Here is a 19130-nt window from a genome sequence, read left to right on the forward strand (position 1 = left end):
GATCCCTGTTTCTCAGAACAAATGTTGTCTGCTTCAGGGGATGTTACTTCATTTGTTGTTGCCTTCAAGTCATTTCCAACTTATGGAGGCCCTCTGGGATTCTGAGGATGAAAACATGTGATTCACCCAGGGGACCCAATGGGTTTCCATGGTCAAATGGAGAATCAAGCTCTGGTCTACAGAATCTATGAAGTCCAATGTTCAAACCACAATCCCACACCGGCTCAAATGTGCAGCTAAGTAGGAAATGTAGAATAAGGGCTTTTTAAAATTCTTCCATGAGGAATCAAGCAGCCCTCCACATTTTGAATAGCAATTACCCACAGTTGTAGGGTAGCAGTTGTATATGCTATCACACAAAAAAGATACAAAGTGACTGCAAATGCACATAAAGTTTATAGGAGAGTAGGATGGAAATGAATTGCATACTGTAATGAAGGGCAGAATGACAATACACTAAATGATTACATTTGAAATATATGCATAAAAATACTTCCACAATATTCTAAATGCAAACATATAAAGTAATAAATAAACAAGGTTGCAATATGTTGTCTACAAAAGGAAGTTTAAATTAGAATCTAGTGTTAAATGCCAGTTGTTTTGTAATGTTTCATTCTATTCAGATATATTTGGTTGTAATCTAAAAATGAAGTCTTTCGTATTTGTTTCCTCAGTAATTCTTTCATTTGGAAAAATATAAGATTCGTTCCGGGAACATATTCAGCTTATTATTCTTATTATTGTATCCAGGGCTTGTGAATTATTGCATACACTGAATGTTTATAAGCTACAAAGTGGGTATATCTCTTTAGTAATTCTATTGGAATTGGATGAAATGTCATATGTGACTTCTCTATTAACCTCTTTGTGGGTTTGTTTCAATGCTTTTGCATTTTAAAAGTTAATTAAGAAGTGGTATTCATATTGACAAAGACGTTCAAAACTCCATTATACTTGTCTTGTGCCCAAGTTATGAACAATGATTGCTTATATTCTGTCCTTCATATTTCTATATTCAGTATATATTGTGTAATTATTTTATACAGGTACTCTGATACTTACAATTTAGCATATTGTCACTCAGCCTTTTGCCACAGTTGTGTGTTATTTATTCTCTCTCCTATATATTTTGTCAATTTGAAGCTATGTGTTTTGCAATGGACTGCATCTTCTCGCATTTCTTGTCATTGGTTGCCCTGTCTAGGATTGCTAGAACAACATCTGGAGGTTTACATGAGTCCCACTGTTGGTGTAATATTACAAAAATCCCCCTTTGCTTTGGAGTTATTTTAAGCAGGCATCACACATTTAGAAATGAGGCCATATTTCCACCCCCTTGCCTGCACACTGGTACCCCACTACTAGAACTGCATTAGTTCTACAGTGTAGATGCACTTTAGTCCAACATGCAAGCCACTACATCAAACTAATTTTCATAATTACTATACTAGATCAAAAATTATTGGAGTCAGCAATTTTTTTACATATCCATTCATTATGAACATGTGTAAGGCTCAGTCATTTAACTGAAACCTAGAAGGAAGACACTCCATTTTGTTCTGTTGGGGAATAGAATAATATTTTTAGGCTTCTACTGCCTCCTGAAAGATAACTGTTTATATGCATTCCTTATTAACTAGGTAATCTAAAACCATATCATATTACTAAGACAAAGCGTCCTCTAGTGATCTGAGATTGTCTAGTCCAGTGGTTCCCAACCTGTGGGCTGTGGCCCAGTAATGGGCCACAAGAACAAAAATCTGGTCCTCTTTATTTATTTTATGCTCCTTTCTGCAGAGCTGATCAGCCCCACCTTTTTTGGTACTGATGTTGGAGAGTGGTCCTTGGTCAACGTGAGTCCTAGTCAAGTGAGTCCTGGTCAAGTGGACCCTGGTCAAAAAAAGGTTGAGAACCACTGGTCTAGTCGAATGCAATACTATAGATTACTCCAAAGGCAAAAGCAGATTTAGAACTCCATTTGGGCATGACAGCCACCCTTGATTTATTATGTCAATGCCAGTATAAAAAAAAAATCCTCCCCCCCCCCCCCAAAGGGAAGAGAAGTAGGAATTGAAAGAATATTAAAATATATTCAAAACATTTTTGGAAAAACTTCCTTGACTAACAAGAATCTTTCCAATGAGGAACATGCTATATTTATGTTGTACACAAAACATCTTTTTCTGCACATGAAACAGCAAATAATATTTTTACAGCAAAAATACTGGGGGGAAATTCGAAGAAGCTGTTTATTCCTCAGAAAATACCACAATGAAAAACTTACCCTGCATAGAATTTATACAGAAACCATTTTTTGCACAGGAGAAAGTTTTTCTGGAACATACAAACACATTTCTGCATAGAAACATTGTTGTCTGTGTAGCAAATATGGTTTCCTGCACAGAAAATACTTTTCTGAACAAAAACCCCACATGTGAATTTTGCACAAAATTAAGTCCCGAATTGTGAGTAGCCTTAAAAACTTGCATGGTTTTCAAAGATTTGTCACTTTCAATGAAAATTTTACTTAATAGAGAGTTTCAAGGGATCTTGGTGATGATTTAAAAATTATATACATACATACATACATACATACATACACTGATGGGGGCAAAGGGATCTTGGTGCCATTTTTAGTTCATTTATTTATATTAATTTTTTTTTTAAAAAAAGAAAATACAATTGAGAGAAATATTCTAATAGCATATGAACATTTATAATTGGTGAGAAATCAATAAAAAAATTGCATTGGACAAACAGTAACATTTTTAGTAAGTATTCCAAGCTCTGGATTATGTTTATAATTTATTCAGTTGCACCACACCTTACAAATTTTGAGCCAATATTTATTGTCATTGTGTATTAATTTCAACAAATTCCTCATGTCTCAAAATGGTGCTTTTGGAATAACTACATTTTAACAGAGAATAATGTAAATGTTGTGCATCAGTCCTTTAGAGGAGGCTCACAGTGGAAAACTAGATGAATTGATATTTTAATGAATTAGCAAAAGCAGCATAAGGGTTTTTTAAAAAAAGAAACCCTTATATTACTTTTTATAATCGCATTATAGTTGCTGGGCTGTGTCCTTCAACCTGTGATGCATTTGTCTTCCATTTGTCATGACTGTCTTGATAACTAGGGATTACAGGAATGGTTTGAACTGGATTGCTAGTAAATTTGCTAATAAAAAGTCCAGTTTTCTGAGACTACTTGCTGTTTCCTTTCAATTCTGATTTATTTCTTGTAAGCATTTATTTGTATGAAGCTCCATTTAATCATGCCAGCCTGCATAATACAGGTTTATCAGTAAACAAAGTATTAGGCCTCTGGAATAAAACAGAAATTAATGTCTTGTGATGTGAATCTTGTAGCTGTCAGATGGCTACTCCACTCAGATTATTCTTAACTCCGAGCAATTCTGAAATCTCAGGAACGCCAGATTGGTGTGCCTAGCATTTTAAGAGGCCATCCTAATCTAACACCTGAAATTAAGGTTATGTTCACTAATACTTGAAACAGTAACTAAATATCACATCTCTGTTCATTTTGCTCAGAAGTAGGCAATTTGTGTTCCTCCAGATGTTGTTGGAGAGCAATTTCCATGCACCAGGTGTTAGTAGATTGCAGATTTCAGACAGCACTGGCTATGTTAAATAGGCTTGGTGGGAATTACAGTTAATAAACATATAGGGTTGCTGGGAATCTGCAGTTAAAACATTTAGTGAGTGATCCATTCTCCCCCCCCCCCAAAAAAAACTGGTTCTTATTCAGATATTTCCATTATCCCCACCCCATCCATCCAAAGATCATGGTTTGTCATTTCTGCTGTAGAAAGATAAAGAACTGAGCTATTTTATAGAATCACAGAGTTGGAGGAGACCACAGGGTCCTTTAAAAATGTGTTCTGACTTGAAATCTGCTAAGAGAAGAAAAACACCATCAGATCCAATGGATGCCCATGTAATGTACAATCTATTGCATTAGCAAACTACTACAGTAGAATGTATTGTCCATGATATAGACTTCAATTCTGTTGGTAATCACATCTAAGATACACCTATTGGATCAATTGATGAATGGCGAATCAACACTTATGTAAACCATAGTAATTCAGTGGGTCTTTTTTACTTGGGACTATTAATAAAATTCTGGCCTTGAGGCTCATCTTTGCCATCCTTTCCTTGATACACATTTATTATATAAACAATATTATTATGATACATATGAGAATTATAATTGTGAAATTACTATGATTAACACATCAAAGTTTTAGAAAATTAAGCCTTAGAAAAATATGTGATTTACTTCTACTACAAAAATATTATATACATTCTCCATGGTGAGTTATTACTATATGAAGTTGATCAAATAAAAATAGCATAATTAAATAATGGCAAGCTCTGCATCATGTCCATCACTTCGTTTTCCCTGTCTCGTGAAGTGGCACATTGTACATGGTCCCAGAGAACATTGGCCTTCTTCACTAGAGGTCTGCATCTAGAAGGTCCTGCAAGAGTTTAATCACATGTTGCGGATGGCTGGAGGCATATTCAATAAGCTTGAGTCCCATTTGCTTGTGAAGGCTCTTAGCCAGTTTAGACACCACAGTTCTCACATTCCCGCTCTTTCCAGGTAATATCCCATTGCCAATCATGTTGTTCAGGAAGTACCAGAGAACAGGAAGGACATGACGCTCCACAATCTGAGGTTTCCGTGGATAAGCCAAAGCCACAAGAACTGACATGCAAGAGACAAAGGATAAGGATGAATTCAAGTATCTGCTCAACTTTTGTAATCATCAGTTATCTATAACAGCCTAGCTTTGAAAACTTCATTAGCTTCCAATCTGTGACCAAGTCAAGTTTAAGCATTAGATGTCCCTCTATAAGAGCATTAGATGTTGCTCTAGGGGCCCTTCCACACAGCCCTATATTCCAGAATATCAAGGCAGAAAATACCACCTTATTTGAGTGTGGACTTAGGTAACTCAATTCAAAGCAGATATTGTGAGATTTTCTGCCTTGATTTTCTGGGACATAGGGCTGAGTGGAAGGGACTGAAGCCTTTGTCTCTCTTCCTCTTCCACCTTCCTGGAAGATCCAACAGAGGACCTTGGAGCAGAAATCCCCCCTCACCTACCGAAAGAGAGGGTGCAGTGAGGGAAAAGATTTTCAAGCCTTATGGGGTCTTCTCCTGGTAAGTGCAGGGGAAAATGTGGGGAAGGGAGGGCGAGGCTGGCAGTGCGAATACCTACCCCTATCTGGATACACCTCCTGCAAAACCCTAGAATTCAGACCAGCTGTGTGGCCTCCATCCCAAGAGGAACTGGGATTTAAAATCCCAATTCCTCTCAGATCTTTTGCCTGTCTGGAACCACCCTTAAACTCTTAACTGTCACTTTCCCTTTAAGATATCCTGAATGCTTCTGGTGCACTGATGTGCATCTCTGCAGGAAATATGAAAAAAAAACTTGCACAGTGTTTACAGACCATGTTCAATGTAATCACTGTCCTGGTCTCAAACCAGTTCCAGGCATGGCATTAATCACCCACACAGTGAAACCATTGCCATGCTGAATTATAGAGTTAATGTACTTAGATGTGCCCCCAAAGGCCTGGAAACCAAGTCTTATAAGGAATGGCTTAGGGTATGTTTAGCTTGGTTAACTAAAGGCTGAGAACTTTAAATATCTGAAAGGACAGCATAGCAGCTTGCTTTCTGCTGTTCCAGACTCTTGGACATAAACTAATGGTTTCAAACATACACTTTAGATAAAAGCACTTAACAATAAGAGTTGTCTGCGAATAAAGCAGAGTACCACAAAAGAGTTCTCCTGCATTGGTGGTCTTTACACAGAGGTTGGAGGTCATCTATATATTTCTGCATGGGAGAAAGTTAAACTACATGGCCCTTGTGGTCCCTTCTAATTCTATGATTCTATTTAAAAACATGTTTTAGATTCTTATTTTAAAATTTATGAATATTTTAATGTTATTGTAATGCACCTTGAGTATGAATGAAGAATACAGAATAAGTATAAAAAAAAGACACCCCCCCCCAATAGCGCAGAAACCTGCTTCACTAGTGCACTACTGTACTTGAAAATATAAATATGTTGTCTTGATTGAAGAGGTTGGGCTTTCTCTTAACCCTAAAATGTCACTTTTATTGCACTCTGTATGTGCAAGAGCTTTTTCATATGAACTCGTAATTATCAGACAAGGAAACAGCATTGCTACATCTTATTTCTTTCTACCTCTCACCCATCCAGAGTTCATTAAATCTCTTTTCCTATTACGTCTGAGCCATGAAACTCAGTTTAATCTCCAAATTTAAACAGCGTATTAGAAGTCCGCTTTATAGTGTATACGCCCTTGATGCTCTGGTATGTAGTCAAAGATGTAAATAAGAGTTTCCTAGCTGAGATGAAGTAGGAAATTGTAATTTGAAAAACACAACAAATATTGCATTAAAGACATGAAAAATAAAGGAAGGAAAGGAGGGGCATGCGGTACAACAGCCATGGATTTGGATAAGTTAAGCGGAGTAATCATTAGTAGATGGCTAGCTAAACAGCCACCAGACTAGCAATAGCTAATCAGAGTGTAAGTATACTGTTTTAATCTTTATTTATTAATGTTCATGTTTAATTGTTACATTTGTTATTCTGTATTTTATGATGCGGCATTGAATTATTGCCAATTGGATGCCGCCCTGAGTCCCCCCAGGAGTTGAGAAGGGCGGGGTAAAAATGTTCGAAATAAATAAATAAATGTATCACATCAGACCAAGACTAGGTGACAAAACAATCATTCAGTCCAAAAACTGCAAAACTCAATAATGGATTTGTGAAATGGCTCACACTGACTCTTCAGTGCATTCCTTGAGTATAAATAAGTCCTGCTGAGAACTCTTAGACACAGATAGAAATGCATTGTTAATCCCTGACATACACACACCCAATTCTACAGGTCTGCTTCTGAATAAACCATTTTTATGGTTTTGCAGGACATTCTTAACTGTTTCCTCCCAAAGATGGATGCATCAAGAACATACATTTTATTGCAGATGGTATAGCTTTGGAATGGCTGTTATCATTTCAAGCCAGCCATAAACAGAAGTAGGCCAGCACTCAAGCACCACCACAGGAGTTTGGAACACTCTTGTACCAACAAATCAGAAGGCGTCCAAAAAGAATGAACGTTGGCACATTCGCTCTCGGGAAAAGATGAGATGCAGCCTTCGCCCCCAATTTGAACAGGTGTAGATGCCAATACAAGACATTTTGCTGTGGGACTTCCGGTGGACGAAAATGGTGGCAGGAGCGGCTTGCTGAGGGCTCTCAGCTAAGCCACCCGATTTCGACAGATCGAGAGGGGTAATCCCTTTCCTCAGCCCACGGATTGAAGGGGGCTGAGTCGCGGAGCCAGCGGACCCCCTCACAAAGCCCCAAGACGGCCCCCACCCTCAAGGAGGGGGCTACAAGAGGGCGGTGAGGAGACTGGTCGGGCGAGCGGATCGCGAACGGGAAGCGGGGGATACCCCGCAATTACTGCTCCATCGTCCGTTTTAGCTGATCGAAGAGCGGAACGAAGAATAAGGCCAGACATGCTGGCATAGAGCAACGTAAGTGCTCAGCTGAGAGAATTCACTTACTTTGAAACTATTCTAATTTCCAAGCCCCGAGGGGGAGCCTAAGAAATAGACCGAATTAAGATTTATTTACAAAACCTCCACGAGACTTACAGAGGGAGGAAGATATTATATTCAACAAAATACCTGACTGGATAAGAGAAGCACTATGAAGTGCCATCATCTATAAAGGGAAATATAAGATTACAGAGGAAGGAGAGAGCCAAAAGAAAAAGCTTACTTAGTGAATATAAACCGATATAGCCAGCAGGGTTGGTTGGCAGAGAAGCCTTCCAACCCTCCAGCTCCATTTATCTTGGCTTTATTATACTATATTATATTAACATAACGCTTTTTGCCAAAGACATAAGATATAAGTATATTCCTTAACATTTCAAGAAATTAAGATGGCGGACTAGAATGTAAAAGGTAGAACAACAACCACGGCCGAGTCGCTAACCTTGAGAAGCAATTGTTGTGTCTACTGAGGGCTCTTCTTGTAAACATCCCCGCATGGTCCCCACCTCCAGTGCTGACGATTGACTGACGACTGACTGTATCCGGGTGTATTCAGGAACAGGAACAGGAAGTGACGAAACGAAACCCACAAACTACTGAGACTTTAGAGTTAGTAAAAGTATAGAGGCAGGAAGAGGTGGAGAGAGCAGCGTGGCGACGAGTTCAATGGGCAAAGGCTATAGAGCTATGAAAATATAGACAACGGACTTGGATGAGAAGAAGACGACGGCAGACCAGGACGAGAAGTTGACGGGCGGCGGACCAGGAAGAGAAGAAGACGGGCAGCGGACCAGGACGAGAAAAAGACGGGCAGCGGACCAGGACGAGAAGAAGACGGAAATAAGATTTGTTTTTTGAATATTTGTGGAGGAAAGATTAACTAAGTGGGTGGAGAAAAAACTTTGGAAGACTTTGATTTTCTTGAAGAACCCATTTGGGACGAAGTAAGAACCAACAGACAAAATACATGTATGCTATTAATCAATTAATAATAAAAATAATAATAATATAAAAAAAATTAATAATAATAATATCTGTACATTTAAAATAACTGACATACTCATCCACCCACTACTAAATTATCAATAATCTGGAGAAATAGCAATACAATACAAATAATAGATTAATAAATTAATAATAATAAATAATTTAAATCATCAGTTAAAAAACCAAACAAATAATTGAATAATAATTGAATAATAACAAAATAAAATAAAATAATAATATTAATATTAAAACAATAATAATAATAATAAATAATAATAATAATATTCAATAAGTTTAAATTAAAATATATCATCGACAATATATCACAATGTCAACTTCAAAATTTAAAATGGAAAAAGAGCTGAAGGATCCTAAAACCGCAGCCAGAAGAGGCTCAGGCCAAGAAGAACTTTTAGCCGCCCTGGCACCAACCACATCGGCCGCATCCTCTTCAATAGGATGGAAGGAAATATTAAAGGAGATACAAAAGCTATCAGAGAAACAAGACCTTTTACAAAAAGACTTTGAGAAGAGATCAATAAGACATGAGGAACAACAAAAGTTGATCAGAGAAGAGATGGTAGGAATCAAAAAAGAGATAAGACAAGACCTGGAGAAGATGAGTAAGGACATAACTGATTTAAAAAAAGATAAAACAAAAATTGAAAAATCCCAAATTAAGCTTCAGAAGAAGATTGAACAAATAGACAACAAGAACTCCAAGCTAGAAAAACTGCAAGATAGACTTGAACAGAATGAATCGGAGTACCAATTAAGATATCGAAATGTAGTGGAGGCCGAAAATGAAGATATTAGAGATACAATAATCAAGATAACAGCGAAAATATTAGACTGCACAGAACAAGAACTGGACATGGGGATAGATCGCGTATTTAGAATTCAAACTAACTATGCAAAGAAAAACAAAACCCCGAGAGATACAATAGTCAAATTTGTTAGAAAGAGGGTGCGAGATGAGGTTCTTAAACAAAGTACTATAAAGCCGATTTTTTTTAAAGATAACAAAATTTTGATTTTAAAAGAGTTCCCGATTTCTACTCTAAACAGGCGCAGAAAATATTTCTTTTTGACGGATGAACTCAAACGACTCAATATCAGATTTCGGTGGGAAAAATATGAAGGCATCATGGCAACTTACAAGGGCGAAAAGTACTGGCTTACGTCGGAAGAAAAGGCCAAAGATTTTTATAAAAGATTGGAACGTGACAAACTGATAAAAACCTCACCGAAATCAGCAGAAAAAGGGAAAAAGCCCAAAAGAAAAAGATCAAAATCCCCAGAACCACACGGCGCTACTTCCAGCATGCAATCGACGAATGAGGACGGAGATGACGAGGATGATGAAGAAGACGTGGTAGAATCGGAAGACATACAGACTACAGAATAATTATGATGGATTTTACATATCATTTACACTGCTTCTCAAACAATGTCAACGGATTAAATTCTCCCAACAAGAGAAGGAGACTCTATAACCAATTACGACGCGGCAAATATAGTATCATAGCACTACAAGAGACGCATATCAAACATAAACACGCCCAACACTTAGAACAAAAACAATTAGGTAAATTATACCATTCATCAGCAGATAAGAAAAAAAGAGGGGTGGCATTATATATAGATGAAAAACTCACGTCAGAATTATTATTCAAGGACCAGGAGGGTCGAATGATTGCAGTTAAACTATCCCTAGGGATGGAAACCATTATTATAGTAAATATTTATGCTCCGAACGGACCGAAGGCTAATTTTGCGAAAACTCTCAAAGAATACTTACTGGACATTCGAATAGACCACATGATTGTTTTTGGGGATTTTAATGGTATCATGGACAAAAGGTTAGACTCAACAAAACACCATCGAAAACAAAATAAAGAAACTCAGAGTACTTTACCGAATTCTTTCCACCAGCTGAAAAGAGAGTTTGACATGGAGGATACATGGAGAGCCCACCATCCAAATGAAAAAGACTATACATTCTATTCAAATCGTCATGCCAGCTGGTCTAGGATCGATATGATTTGGACTACAAAACTACTAACATCCAAAGTAAACGAAATTAAAATCCTGTCAAGGGACTTATCAGATCACAGCCCTGTTATAATGGAGATAAATTACAGGAAACCAGTAAGGAGATGGAGACTGAATGAAAACCTTATAAGAACACAAGAAGATATTAATAACTATAAAAAGAGAACACAAGAATTCTTTGAAATTAATGACACAAATGAGGTAAAGACTCAGATAGTTTGGGACGCATATAAGGCTGTGATGAGAGGCCTGCTAATTCAACACAACTCAAAAAGAAACAAACTTAAGAACCGAAAAATAGCAGAGGTCGAGAAAGAGATACATAATAAAGAAATTGAGTTGAAGAAAGATCCAAAAAATCAAAAGTTGGTTAAGGAATTGACCTTCCTTAGGAAAGATAAACACAGTTTGGAGATAGAAAAACTGGCAAAAGATTTAAAATATCTCAAACAAAACTCCTTTGAAAACGCTAACAAAATTGGCCGCTGGCTAGCAAGAAAATTAAGGAAAAAGAAAAACGAGCTAGGCATAAATAAAGTCAATATTAATGGGCGGATGATAACTAAAGATAAAGATATTCTGGAGGCCTTCCGAGAATATTATCAACACCTGTTCAAAGAACATAATATTGACAAAGAAAAAATAACGGATTATCTAAGTAATCAGAAATTGGAAAAAATTTCAGAAGAGCAGAGAGAAAACCTAAACAAACCCATTTCCCAATTAGAAATCAAGAAAGCAATTAACAATTTGAAGAATAATAAAGCACCAGGGCCGGACGGCTTCTCTGCTGCTTATTATAAAACTATTCAAGAAGAAATTACACCTATGTTACAAAAAATTATGAATAAAGTTTTAAATGAGCGAGAAATCCCAGAAACATGGAAACTGGCAGACATCACATTGATTCCGAAGGAAGGAACAGACCCAACAGAAATAAAAAATTACCGCCCGATTTCATTATTGAATCTGGATTATAAGATTTTTGCAAGTATCATGGCGGATAGATTCAAAACATTTTTAGTAGATTGGATTGGAGAAGATCAAAACGGCTTTTTGCCCAGAAGAAATATTAAAGACAATTTAAGAATAATCATTGATGCTTTAGAATATTATGAACACCACCATCAAAAAGAGATTGCATTACTGACAATAGACGCTGAGAAAGCGTTTGATAATATGAAATGGGACTTTGTCAAACTGCTCTGTAAAGAAGTAGATATTGGATTTCAATTCCAAAATGTGATTGAAACTATATTAGACGACCAAAAAGCTAAATTATGGATTAATGGCACAAGTTCAGAAGAAATAAAGATAGAAAAAGGGGCGAGGCAGGGATGTCCACTGTCCCCCCTGATTTTTATTTTTGCGCTAGAAGTCTTGTTGAGAAATATTAGACAAGACAAGACTCTGAAGGGACTGAAAATAGACAATCAGGAATGTAAGATCAGGGCTTATGCGGACGATCTTATAGCCATAATCGAAAGCCCTAGAGATAATATTGAGAACTGGATTAAGAAATTGGAGAATTACGGAGAAGTGGCAGGTTTTAAAATAAATAAGGAAAAAACAAAGATGCTGACTAAAAACATATCCTCTGAAAAGCAGAAAGAACTGCAAGACAAATCTGGAATTAAGATAGTCAACAAGATTAAATATTTAGGAGTGTGGTTAACTGCGAGGAATCTCCATCTCCTGGAAAATAATTATTTAAATAAATGGAAGGAAATTAAAAAGGAATTGGAAAGCTGGGAAAGACTTAATCTATCTCTGTTAGGAAGGATAGCCGCAGTAAAGATGAACATTTTGCCTAAAATGTTATTTTTATTTCAAAATTTACCTATTATTAGAAATTACAGTTATTTTAAAAACTGGAATAAAGACATTTCAAAATTTATTTGGAAGAAGAAACATCCAAGAATCAAATTTGTGACAATGATTACACCAAAGAAAAAGGGCGGTTTTGGTCTTCCTGACTTGACATTATATTATGAGGCTGCGGCATTGTCGTGGATAAAGGACTGGTCCTCTTTGAAAAAACCCAAAATACTAACCATCGAAGGATTCGACCTGAGACAAGGGTGGCATAATTACCTCTGGTATGAGGGGGCCCAAAAGGAGAAAAACTTTGGGAACCATTTCGTACGGTCAGCATTATTAAAAGTTTGGAGAAAATATAAAAACCTTTTTTGCCAAAAAACTCCCTTATGGGTATCGCCCTTAGAGGCAAAACAAAGAAGGCTATTGGGATGGTCCCAATGGCCGAAATATGGTGACATACTATGCAAAAAAGGAGATCTATTTGAATTAAAAAGACAAGAGGATATTGTTTCTCAATTTAAAAACATATCTTGGTTCCAGTATGCACAACTTAAAGAGGCTTACAATATTGATAAAAAGAGAGGTTTTGTAGAAAAAGAGGACTTTTGGGGAAAACTATTGCAATCAGAAAGGAAAACTATTACAAAATTATATAGTAAACTCCTGGAGTGGGCTACAGAAAAAGAGGTGATAAAAGACTCAATGATTAATTGGGCGAGAAATATTGGCAGATCGATTTCATTAAAGGAATGGGAAATAATTTGGGTGAAAAGGATGAAATATACCTATGCTTCAGACTTACAAGAGAATCTACTAAAAATGATGCATAGGTGGTATATGACCCCCAAAAAATTAGGATTAATGTACAAACAAATGAACATAAATTGTTGGAAATGTAAAAACCACGATGGATCTTTTTACCACATGTGGTGGTCTTGTGATAAGGCGAAGACTTATTGGCAAATGATCCATCTTGAATGCAAGAAAATATTAAAATTAGAATTTCCTCTGCAACCTGAACTGTATTTATTAGGGATGTTTGACTCAGACCTATTGAAAGACGACAATAAGGAAAAACTTTTTACTTTTCTTACTACGGCGGCAAGAATGGTTTATGCCAAGATGTGGAAGCAGGAAAATATACCGACTAAAACAGATTGGATTGTTAAAATAAAAGACATCAAGGACATGGACGAACTTACATACTGGCTCAAACAATGGAAGGGTCGGGTAACCAACCCTACGGACTGGTCGGTATTACAAGAGTATTTAGAAAACAAAGACAATTGGTCCTAGAATTGACTAAGAAGGAGATTAGAAGATATAAAAAGGGACATTGCATATGCTTACAGATCAATACGACGAGTTACGATATATTAGATATTAGTTATATGATATAAGATAGAGATATATATTAAACCAGGCGGTAAAAGCCTATATAGCTTATGGGTTAAGTACAAAGTAAGTTGAATGGAGGTCACTTCCGGGTGTGTGTTTTCTTTCTTTTTTTTTTTTTTTTTTTTCTCTTCCATATCTTGGATTGGTTACTGGGCACTCTCTTGTTGGCTAAATGTATTCTTTTCTTGGTTTTTTTTTTTTTTTTTTTTCTTTTCCGCCTTTTCCCTGTTTTTATTGTATATGGATGAAAATTTGAATAAAAAATTATTTAAAAAAAAAATAAAAAAAAAAAAGACATTTTGCTGTGAAGAAAGAAGCCCTTTGCCTCCTGCTGTTATCTGAGTTATTGATTTGTTCATTTGGAAGAAACTCCTAACTGTGTGCAGTCTGTTTGTTACCTGACAGGCGATCTGTAATATCCTGCAGAGCTTGGCCAACGATGAAACGCACCCTGCTGGCAAACGTTTGAAGCAGAAAAAGATTATCTGAAAGGGACAGAAACATTTGTGTGTGAAAATTATTGCCAATGAAGGAAGAAGAAGATGGGGGTGGGTGGGTGGAAAGAACATTATTTGTATTGCACAGTACATGAGTCAAAGTGCCCCCTTTTTTAAAAAGAAAGAGTCAAGGAGGTACTCGCTTCCCAGTTCTTGAAGACATCTCATACAGGCAAATACAACTCAAGGGTGAATTGAGCACAATTAAAGAATTGTGTTTTGAAGCACCACAAAGTATTGTAATATGAGCATTTCCCCCTCTGTGACAATGGAGCTGTTTAGGCCCCTGTACACATACAGATCATTGCTATACATTAGAGGTATAATGGTGAACCTCAAACAGCATCTTTGGTTGCACCTAAAACATATCCATCTAATGAAAGACCCAGCAGACTATCTCTCCAGACTCCTGACAAGAGTAAAATGTGTCTCATGAAGGACAATCCTGTTGAAGCATTGGGTGCTGATTTACACACAGTGGGATATAGAAAAGAATTCCAAATGGAGTAAAGAAAGTATTGGTAGTTTCACATATGAAACGTTAATGTGAAATACAACTGGGGCATACACGCACTTAGTTTTGCAGGAATTTTAACCCTTACACTGCAATTCTAACATTCTCACACTGGGAAGGACAGATAGTCAGGGTCACCCCATAGCAACAGATTGCATAAGTGTGAAAGCCAGCTACGTTCTGGCTCTGGGAAGTGAACTTCAAAACGAGACACAGGGCCTTCTCAATGGTGGCCCCTCAGCTGTGGAAACCCCCCTCCCCCCAGTGACATTAGATCATCTCCCTCTCTCCTGGCCTTCAGAAGGAAAGTGAAAACGTGGTTTTGGGATCAAGCCTTCAGAGAATAGTGGAATATGGAATATGTGCAATGACTATTGGAACGGCCCTGGACTACGATTATGAATGGTGTGGATTTAATATTGAATGTAATGTTTTTAAATGTTTGATATGTATTAATTTTAAATTTAATTTTAATGTTTATTAGAATTGTATGTTGCTCTAAGGCATTTAATAATTGCCTATATGTAAGCCGCCTTGAGTACCCTTTGGGGTTGAGAAAGGCAGGGTATAAATAAGGTAAATAAATATATAAATTCCCTAATCCATCTTTGCCCTCTAGTGCGCCCAAACCCTCCATGCATAATATAGATTTTAATTCTTTGCATTCTGCTTAAAGAACTGACAATGTTTCCCCAAATTTTCAGATTATGAGAATCTTATGGCCATGTAGGATTCAATAGCAACCAAGTGTCATCTTATATTGAGTCAAGACATTGGTCTCCCTATCTCAGGATGATTTATTCCGGCCAATATCAGTTGCTTTCAAGATCTTTCAGATGACAAATTTTAACAGCCTTTATTTACTATAATGTGTCGCCAGATCTTTTCTGCCTTATGGCAAGCTTCCTTTAGGTCTTGTTGGCAATATTTCTAGAGAGGTTTCCCATTGCCTTGGAGGGATATTGGAGTGCAACTCCAAGTATTCCTCTACTTTGGTTCTGCTGGTTAGATCTGCTGGGAGTTATGGATTAACAACATGTGTAGGGTCACATTATGCTACATAAGGACCTTTCACACAGCCCTATATTCCAGAATATCAAGGCAAAAAAATCCCACATTATCTGAGTGTAGACTCTGATAATCCAGTTCAAAGCAGATATTGTAGGATTTTCAGCCTTGATATTCTGGGATATAGAGCTGTATGGAAGGGCTCATCGTTACCACAGTGAAGTACAATATGAAACATATCTATCCAAACTAGTTTTTAACGTGCAAGAGTTTTAGAATGAATGGCCTCCCAATATTGTCCGAATACAACTTCCAGTTAGCCCTCATCAGCAGAACTAATGGTGAAGAACGATGAGGGTTGTCGTCCAACAGCATCTAGAAAGCCACACGTTCCACATTCTTGTCTCCAAATATGTTTTGTTTCACTTGGTTTTACTGCGTATATCTTATATAAGCAGTTTTTAAGTTGGCAAACCATTCCAAATCGCCATGGTGGAATGAAATAGATCTACAAATAAAGCGAGCAAGTTATTATGAAAGGCTTTGTTGTTTTACTAACAGACTGTTTTTCTTAAAATGCTTGACCCTTCACAGTTTATGCAGCCAAGAGTCAACTGCCACGAAGCTGACAAAACAGAGAACAGAAAATCCATTTTTCTGTTTTACATTCTCTGTTTTCCGATGGATGATGATGCGTGTGCTGAGCCAGCCAACATGGTTGTTTCAATGATGAATGAAAAAGAATAACTGCTGGCTTCAGCAAGATGAATAAATGCTTTGAAGTGCTAATGCAAGAAGTAAAGGAACCTGGCAGGGTATTAATTATTAATGATTATTCCCTTATTAGTATCGATAAAGATTTCTGGTCACCTTTAAATCTGCCTTTGAAATTCTGTTTTAAAGTAAGTGCAGTACATGTGTACTTCTCTCTCTTTTGTCATTTAGAGACAGGCTGTGCATTTTGCTATCCATGAAAGGACCTATAAGCAACTAGCATGAGTTTAGCTTCAAAGGGGCTTTCCACAAAGGAGAAGAAAAAGCATGTGGCATATGTGACTTTAACACATTCCTTTGCCTTCACCACCAGTAATAAAAGATACATTTTTCTGTTCATTTACCAGATAGGAAGGCAAGATTGAACAACAGATTGTTTGAATAAATCTCATGATTTTGTGCATCGAAGCAGTACCTTTTTTTAGAAGCACAAACTTGAGATTATATACTGAAATATATTATTTTGACTCTCCTTTATTGCCTACTTTAACGTAAGTCTGGAAAGTTTTTGATACAAAAATATCAAGCCTATTGATGCACACATCAACAGAAAATGGGATTGTGATCCCGACTCAGGGTTTGTCTAGATTTTCTCAAAGGTTTTCTACATGTTGTATCTATTTTGCAGTGCTATCTAAAAACAGCTTCACTGTCCTGAGTCCCTTCAGGGAAATAGGACAGTATATAGATAAAGTGTTGTTGTTGTTGTCGTCGTCATCATTATTATCATCATAGCTCCACTGAAAGCCACCATTGCTACATCCATATGGATGGATTTATGGTCCTTGAAAGACATTGTGTATATACCTTCTAGTTGCCTGTTGCCTTATGGTAACTTCATGAACTTCATAGGGTTTTTATAGGCAAGGAATACTCAAAGGTGGTTTGCCAATTTCAGGTGGGAAAATGTAGGCATGAATTGGCATCACTAGAGTCAGTGTCACCATACATCTAACTCAGTAGTTCTCAACCTTTTTCTTTTTTTTTACTAGGGACCACTTTAACCAGGGACCACTCTCCAAAATTAGTGCCAAAAGTTTTTGGTCAACTTTAGATTTGGTTTGGTTATTTGGGGCACTGATTCAGAAAATTACATTGGGTAGACCTCATCAGCTCTAGTTTTTGATACAGAATATATGCCATCTAGTAGTCGCCATCTGCTCACCCACAGCAAACCATATTTAATAATTTAGAGCTGATGTGGTAGCAGTAATCTTTCATAGGTAGTCAGCCTCTCTCCACCCAACATCCCCACTGCCCTGGCACTATAAGAGGCTTTTATGAGACCAGTCACTCTTGTTGCTGCATGGTTTTAAGGCAACGGTGTAGTAATGGTGAGGCCACTAACCATATTTTCGTTCTTGCAGACCACTGGTGGTCCATGGACCACAGATTGGGAACTACTGATCTACCTGAAAAGGTGGTGTGGGACTAAGGTTATATGGTTCTGTGCCAAAAGACAACTAAGAAAGTTAGTTAGAGTTTAAGGGACAACATGCCCATGGTGTGGGGAAAGATGGAAGAAATGCATCCAACTTTGACAAGAAGGAAAGCTCACTAAGCCCGGGATATTGTTATTTTAAAAACAATAATAAATTCCTACTGAAACATGGCACAATTTTTATAAACAGTCATTTTGATATTACTATCCTGGATGGTGTCGCCTAGTGCAGTTTGCACCCCCTGCATTGTGATTGTGTGTACATTGCAATTCTAGGCAATTTAGGAGAGGGGATAAAGTAGAGGCTAGAAAAATTATTTCAGACTATAAAACAGTAGTCCAAAAAGTACTTTTCCAAATATTAGAATTACAAATTCAGGATTATCACCAATCCTGAAACTTCTGGGCCAAAACCAGATAACTAGGGATGGTCCCCTAATATCAATTAGGCATTTGAGTCACTTGCTGCTCACAATTGCTTTCTGTTCAAACATGAGAGAGAGCATATTTTTCTGTCTAGAAATTAAGACAGAAAACTTAAGTAAAGTAGCCGTTCCACAATCAAGGCAAAATGAGGGGTTTGTTCCTTTCCATACACTTAAGGAGATGGGATAAGATACATTTAATCTAGTCCATGAATGCGGTCATGGAAATTCAAACATCCACTCACATACTGACCCCCTACACTATAATGACTCCTAAAGCAATGAGAGAAGACAGATAATCCCAGTCAGGCGAAAAGAACAGTTTTGCTCCAAAATCTGAAAATGCACAAGGATCAATTGCTTCCTAAATCTCAATAGTCCTGCTTCATACAAATGTTGCTATGCCAGAACCACTTTCATTAAAATAAAATAAAAATAATTTAATTAGCACTGTCTTTCTCTAGAAATCGGCTGTGGAGTCCTGTGCCAAAGAACTGAAGAATCCAAAGAGCTTAAGCAAGTGAATCAAGCTATATTTTACAAGAAAATCATTC

The 19130-nt window shown here is 37.1% G+C and overlaps 1 protein-coding gene across 1 annotated transcript in view; it reads right to left on the bottom strand.

Moving 5' to 3' along the window:
* Positions 1–2239: 2239 nt before the first annotated feature.
* TOGARAM2 (TOG array regulator of axonemal microtubules 2) overlaps positions 2240–19130 on the bottom strand; it is an 87256-nt gene continuing 70365 nt past the window's right edge. The window contains exons 12-13 of the mRNA XM_067462883.1: positions 14316–14402; positions 2240–4743 (exon numbers count right to left, since the gene is read on the bottom strand). Of these exons, the coding sequence (XP_067318984.1) occupies positions 4490–4743; positions 14316–14402 (341 nt within the window). The 3' untranslated portion in view covers positions 2240–4489. The remainder of the gene's footprint in view (positions 4744–14315; positions 14403–19130) is intronic.

This window comes from Anolis sagrei, chromosome 1 (genome assembly GCF_037176765.1).
Source record: "Anolis sagrei isolate rAnoSag1 chromosome 1, rAnoSag1.mat, whole genome shotgun sequence".
Lineage (NCBI taxonomy): Eukaryota > Metazoa > Chordata > Lepidosauria > Squamata > Dactyloidae > Anolis > Anolis sagrei.